General features: G+C 33.2%; 1 protein-coding gene across 2 annotated transcripts; it reads right to left on the bottom strand.

Annotated features, from left to right (window-relative positions):
* Positions 1-160: 160 nt before the first annotated feature.
* LOC134266835 (serine/threonine-protein phosphatase 6 regulatory ankyrin repeat subunit B-like) lies at positions 161-6,563 on the bottom strand. Of its 2 annotated transcripts, XM_062749046.1 has the most exons (9): positions 6,414-6,563; positions 6,107-6,136; positions 4,196-4,274; positions 3,251-3,304; positions 2,476-2,546; positions 2,140-2,198; positions 1,437-1,548; positions 1,184-1,237; positions 161-499 (listed from the first exon to the last, which is right to left on the bottom strand). In XM_062749046.1, exons 1-9 carry the CDS (start codon positions 6,516-6,518, stop codon positions 356-358), a joined length of 708 nt encoding a protein of 235 aa, XP_062605030.1. In that variant the 5' UTR covers positions 6,519-6,563; the 3' UTR covers positions 161-355. The 2 variants fall into 2 exon arrangements, with proteins under 2 accessions (XP_062605030.1, XP_062605031.1); XM_062749047.1 differs by lacking the exon at positions 6,107-6,136.
* Positions 6,564-7,387: the final 824 nt, after the last annotated feature.

Here is a 7,387-nt window from a genome sequence, read left to right as displayed (position 1 = left end):
GATGTATGAACATATTAATCGTTCAAGAAAATAATGTAATGATCAAATAGGACAGGAAGGTTATAAGTTGCAAATTTCAAAATAAAAGAGAAAAAAAACATTTACTTTACCTTAAACAAAATAAAACATAAGGTCAAATTTCACAATAAGATAACTTGGGTTGGTCATATCATAAGGTCAAAATTCATGATAAGATAACTACATTGTATTTTATCACCTCAATATGGAGAACTTGAGCTGAACATATCATAAGGTCAAAGTTCACAATAAGATAACTATTAATATCACCTCAGTATAGAAAACTGCAGCTGATCATATCATTAGGTCAAAGTTCACTATAAGATATCTATGATTATCACCTCCACATGGAGAACTGTGGTTGGTCCTTTGAGTTAGAGGTAGCCTCTTCCTGGTCCGCTAGGACATCGCCCGTCACTGCCGCGTGGATGAACGGGTCACTGTTGTAAGCGTACGCTGACTCGGGGCGACTGTCCGAAGCCTGGTCAAAGGAAACAAAGGTTCAAAGAATAAATAAAAAACTTATAACAGTGTGCAAATGTCAAATAAAACACATGTTCATAGGAATAAATAATAAATTTGATAAAGTTGTGCAACGGTCAAATGAATCATAGGTTAATACAAATAAATAATAACTTATCAGTGTGCAAATTTCAAATGAAACATAGGTTCATAGGAATAAATAATTACACGTACTTTTAATTTTTTTTCTTGGGGTCATGATAAGACTATTTTGCTAGAAAATCACATTTTGGGTCAAACTTTCAATTTTGTTTTCAATTTTATCAAAATTTGTAGCATTATTATTTATATATTTTTTTTATAATTGTATAAGATCCTCCAATAAAGCTTTTTTATACCTTATAATCAGAAATAGATGTATGTAAAATTCAATAGGACCATCTTTACAAAATTCTTTAACATTCCAGGTCATTATATATTTTTTTCTTTTTCCTCTTACCCCGTCAGCAAATATTTTGAAATTGTCTGGAAAAAAGATTTTCCCACCTACCTACAGACCCAATAATTTTAATTACCCTGAGTAGGGAGAGGGCAAACAAACATTATTTTAAAGATGGCTTAAATATATCAAAATGAAAATTAAAAAAAAACTATATCAGTAAAAAAATTTAATTTCTTAATACTAAATCCCTAAAGCACTTGCCATTCTAATACTTCTTCTGGGCTGACTGTCATATACAGCTGGACCTCCTGGAGCCTTTATAATGAAAATTAAAATCAGTTAGCAGATATTTCTCAAAAATTCTTCATCTCCAAAAATATATTCTCAAGAACCGATATTTCTTCCTATAACCAAAAAACAAAATTGACCCAAAGAAATTATTTTATTTCACAGTATAAATGATTTTTGATGCAGAACAATCTAGTATAATTTTATTTTCTATATACCCCGGTACCTTTTTAATGACACTTTTCTCAATGAGCTCCCATCTCGGTGTTCTTTCTAATCCCAAGGCCGCAAAGTGAGGCCAGACTTTGTCTGAAGCCGAGGCGAAGTCCTTGGGTGTTCTAGATCAAACAGAAATTTCTAAATGTCATATTTTTTTCTTTTTTGAAAAAAAAATTACTCTTGGATTTTATTTAATCCACTAGATTGATTGATAGATACACGGACATGTATTCATCAATATTTATTCACCTGGAACTACAATAAAAGTTTGTTTTTACTATAAACAATTGTTATAATAATGGACTATCAATTAATTAATTTGATTAAAAAAAAATGAACTGTGTAAAAAGAAAAAAGGGTTATTCCCCCCCCCCCCCAACAACAAAGTTGAAGGGTAGATAGATATGGGCTTGTCTGCTTATGTGTGTGTGAGTGAATGAACATGTGCATAACTTCCCTTATTTTATGCAAATATTGGAATCCATGCTCTCTTTTGTCAGAAGATGCTCAGCTTTGTTTTGCCTTTGTTTTCTTTTATATCATTATTTGTAGTAAAAAAGACAAAAAAGCTCAGTAAAGTTTGTCAAGTTTGATTTGGTTGTTATTTTGAATGCAGTTTAATATCTATTCTACTAAATCATTAATTTAGTCTTTAATTGCATGTGGTAAGAGTCTTTCTAAAACATAGATTATTTTCCAACAGATTTTACCTGCCCTCTGAGTCTGGAATTTCTGGATTGGCTCCATTTTCTAAAAGCACCATGACAACCTAAAACATAGCACCATGACAATCTGTAAAAATAATTCCATGACGTTTCCCCACAAAATAAGTATGCTTGTAAAAAACATTTTGAGAGTATTGCATGAGGAATAAAAATTCTCAATTGTTTTTTCAATCAAAGATTAACAATCTTATGCAAACTTGATCTTTTCTTCTTCATAATCTAGAGACCCACATGCAATTTGTATATATACTCATTCAAATAAGCATAAGCTCACATATTCACAAAATCAGGCCATTAACAGACAAAGGTAAGGAAACTTACAGGTCCGTGTTCCTGAAATGTAGCAGCATGAAGGGGGGTCCACAGGGTTCCCTTGTTTTTAAAGTTAACATCTATAAGTAAAGATATCCAATAAAATAATAAGTTTAATTTATTAATCAAATACATGTAACTTACAGCAAAGAAAGGCTCAGATTAGATTTATTAAAGAAATAATATCAAGTCAGTTTTTGATATGATATAAAGTGTTCTATTTACGTATTGAGGGTTTTGATAATATGCACATCAGTAAATAAATACTAATACATATTAATATATTTAAAAAAAAATAATAAATTAGACAAAAGACCCTATGCATTCTATTTTTTTCTGTTTACCATCCATTCACATCTTGGTTTTGACCCCTTTAACAAAAAATAACTTGCACACACAAAAGCTATGGTATGAAAATTGATCTTTATGGTTGAAATCTTCTCAATCATGTCAATTTCTTTTTACGTTTGTCATAAATCTGTCAAATACTACTCACATGTATATAATATACAAACTTGATTTTGCACAGAAAAAAAATTCTACAAGAAAGCTAGATTAATGAAATAAAATTCTCAGATTGAAATCAAATATATCTTTTTAAAGTGTGTTTTAATTTTCTGGTTGTTGATTTTTGTGAATAATAAGGTTTTTTCTTAAATAGAATGTGTAGAAGGAGGAAACTGCATAAACAGAGAATATAAATTGGAATGACATGGTTAATACATTAATTATGTTGAAAATCACAATGAATGAAGCCTCGTTTTATTACAGAAAAAAATCTTACCAACTCCTCTTGATAAGAGTTGCTGAACAATATCTCTCATTCCCCAAAAGCATGCTGAAAAAAAAAACAGGTATTCAGAGGTATCAAAACATTGGAATGAGATTTAAGTATATAATAAAAGTTCTATAGTATAAGGGTATATATGTAAGACTCCAAAGTCCGATGGTGATGCCAAAGTCCGATGGTCTCGCCAAACCTTGATGGCTCATTCTCTTTACGGATGCCAAAGTCCTATGGTCACGCCAAAGTCCGATGGCTCGTTTCCAATGAGACGCGTGACGCTAAAGTGCGATGGTCTGACACGCCAAAGTCCGATGGTGCGGAGGAACAATTAACGTTTATGACATCACAAAAGTCCGACGTCATGACGTTCTTCTGCATTCAAAATCCATTGATTCAGTATTCATCTCCCATACATTTTTACTGATATTGCTTTTTGTTTTCGCCCAACAGAGGTATTAGGGTTAGTCCTCGTACACCATTCGAGTGATAAGGGTTAGTCCTTAAACACTAATGTGTTTCTTCGAACCCACCCAAGAGATTTTAGGGTTAGTCCTCGCACACTATTGGACTGATATAGATTAGTCCTGCACCCAGTTATGATATTTAGGTTAGAGTTGATACTCATTGTTCGACTGATAATTCTTAGTTTCGCACCTACATCCAAAAGACGAGGTGTAGTCTTTGTATTTATGATATTTTGTATATATTCATTGGCATGGCGTGGCATCGCATTTTTGAGCAGTAGTACTATGACGTCATAAACGTTAGTTGATTTCCGCACCATTGGACTTTGGCGTGTCAGACCATCGGGGATTAGTATACCATCGGACTTTGGAGTCCCATAGCACTTTGGAGTCCCATATATATATACATGTAGATATTTTCCTTGAGAGACAATATCTTTTACCGTTTTATTTCAACAGTTTTAATAGGGACACTTACATATATACAGCTGACTCTGAAGAACCTCAGGTCCTGATCCCTGTAGACGTATGTTCTCTGTTAGAAATTTCTCCACCAGCTATTAAAGAAAAGAAACGGTTTTAAGGAAATACCATAGTTAACATGTATGTACATATAAAAATGCTGCTGTGCTTAGACATTTCAACATGTTCAATAGTTTATTACTAATTTAACTCAATGTAATGAAGTTTAAGCTACAACAATTCAATTTTGTTAAGATGCAATTTTATTTTAATGTTTGTTAATCTGAATTTAAATATGACATATATACATGTGAAGAGTCTTGTTCTTAGAACATTAAAGAAATTATCTATTACCCCGGTATGCTTAAATTTAAACAGATCAATGTGAAAAAAAAAAAATTAAGATACTTTAATGCATACATTTTAAAAAAATTTATAGGAAAGTAATAAGGCTCACACCATTCATTAATATCAACTACAAACTGTAAAATACATGAAGGATCTAAAAGGTCAATATGTCCACAACATCTAGATCAGTAGATGGTTTAGAATCTTCTACATTTGTAGACTAAGTTACTAGAGAACTGTCAAAATTTCCAATCTGGACTTCATCTATAGTAATTTATTTGCAAATCCTTATTAATAGACCACAAAAGCTAAAGCACTCTTAAGGACAATTGCCAGATTTAAGTGTTTGCAGATGAAAATAAATAACAATTTTTTACAGGTGCTTCCTTGCATTAATGTTTCCAGCTAAATTAGGATTTAACTGTCAAAATTATATCTTTTTGCTCACAATATTTATCAATCTACAAATTATTATTAATTCAAATACTGGTACTACCATGCTGCAAAAATAAGCAAATTTAATTGGAACCCGGCTAAAGATTGATTGATTGTTATTGTTTAACACTGAGTCAGCAAAATATCAGCCATATTTCTGTGGGAAAGAATCCAAAAATATATGGTAAATGTACAAGATACAGTTAAAGCTCATATTTTTGGACTAAGAAAAATGCTTAAGATAATTCCAAGGATTGGAGAAACTATAAGTTCAACTGTATATACATGTAATCAGAGGAAATGTCTTATGTGAGTAAAGTAGACAACATGTAGAATGAGGAATTTATAGATACACATAGAGAGCAAGGACTGGAAAAAGTAAGGGTCTAGATTATAAAGGTCTTAGAGACTTTGGTCTACCAAATAGTCAATTTTTGTGAAAAGTTTCACACAATTTGCACAAAGATAGCTTATGAATTAAAGGTTGTGCTTTTGACATGTCACATGCAGTGATACACGTAGCTGCAGAACTGTAGCTCTCTGCTTGAGAAAATTTGGACAGATAAAGCAGAGCTACAGATCCAAGCGTTGTGAAAACCTTCGATTTAAGCCAACAATTTTTTGCCGCTACTTTAGGCATTTATTTTGTGTAGTTTAAGCTTTCTCTGGCTTTTAGAATGGTATCCTATAATAATTTTATATATTTAGCTCTTATATCTAATACTTTGTTTACATTTTAACGGTCCATAACAGTCCTGTATATCGTTTTGTAATGTCGTTTAAAAGAGTTCCATTTCGATGTCTGTAACCACAAAGAGCCATTTTTTTAGTGTTGAGAGGTAAGTAAATGATCGGAATTGAAGCTGAATGTACATGTATGATTAATTATTAAATACAATTTAAAATGATTTTCAAAGCTGGGGAAAGTACAAAATACACGAAAAAATACCCATAGTGAGCGACAAAAAATTCTCTGCGTAAATCGAAGGTTTTTACAACGCTTGGATCTGTAGCTCTCTGCTTTATCTGTCCGAATTTTCTCAAGCAGAGAGCTACTGTTCTGCTGCTATGATACACGGTATACTATAAAAGTTCTAGACATACAACTGGTGAGAAGTGAATTCAGGTTTAAGTCCAAACACACCTGATAATCTCCCTTGGGCAATGTCCAGTGCTACAGAAAGAAAATAAGAACATTCTAAATACTAACACATTCTGGGGTAAAGGGAAAAAAGCCCCCCTACCCCCAGCACACCTCCCATCTGGCTCCCTCTCAAATGAGTGTAAAAAAGATGATATCTGACAAAGCCACACTAAAAGTAACTTTTCATCTCCTGAACCAAAGATATAGTGAAGCCACTCTAAAAAATACCAGACCTGGTTACTAATCATCACTCAGACAGAGGGGAAATCTGACAATCTAACAAAATAAATGGGATATTAAATCATACCAGATCATCTCCCTGTTGCGCTAATGTTGAAAGCTGTTCAAATGGCACTTGAGCCGTTCGTAAATGTGTTTGTAAATCTCTCAAGACGGTGAAATCTTCTGACATTTTATGTGTTGTCAATCACGCTCCGAGTTGTCTCTGTCAATCTTAGTCTTTAGAACGCTTTGAAAAATAATTGAGTAGGTTGTTCTTAAAATCTTAAAGGTTCTTACATTTGAAGTTAAAATTTTCTCAAATTTTCTGTATAATATCATGACATATATATAGCAAATAGCATTTTACACAAAATTGTAACACAAATCTTATTTCATCTTGAAGTTATTGAAACTTCGAATTACGGGAGCGTTTGATAGACACATCCTTGCACTTTCACAATTTTTTTGTTTTATTGTACAGGGAATTTGAGAAAATACTAAATTCAAAAATGTGTCTAAGCACTTTTAATTAATGAGTATTTTCAAAATACCTCGAAAAAACATAAGACACAGAATACATTATCCCGAAACCAAAATAAGCCGCTGGCGGCGGATTTAGAGGGAGGTACGGGGGGGGGGGGGGCTCCCTCCTTTTGTGTCCACAACATATACGTAAGATTTAAGATATCAATTTTATCCGGCCCGCAAACTGGTCGGACCCTCCTTTTCAAGATCCCTGGATCCGCCACTACAAGCGGCTATGCATCAATTGTGACATATGGTCTTTCTCAATCTCTCACCAGAGGGCGTGTAAGCGGAGCGCGCCCTCTGGTGAGAGATTGGGTCTTTCTTTGGGTACATGTACATCAACATACTTGACCTTCACCTTAATTAGAGTTTGATTAGTTTTACTTTAATTCGCAATAAGTTAGACTACATGTAGATATTGTTTATTGTTCCGTCTAGGTCTGATCCATACATACATGTAGGGCTCACAGCGATCGAGTGTGGCTGGTCAGCAGGGGGATACTCACTCCTCATAGGTCCTGTTTTATGCCC

The sequence above is a fragment of the Saccostrea cucullata genome, unplaced genomic scaffold (assembly GCF_032062105.1).
Source record: "Saccostrea cucullata isolate Sc308-1 unplaced genomic scaffold, CSIRO_AGI_Scuc_v1 ctg9892, whole genome shotgun sequence".
Lineage (NCBI taxonomy): Eukaryota > Metazoa > Mollusca > Bivalvia > Ostreida > Ostreidae > Saccostrea > Saccostrea cuccullata.
Note: the sequence above shows the minus strand (reverse complement) of the source record. Positions and strands in the feature narration are given on the sequence as shown.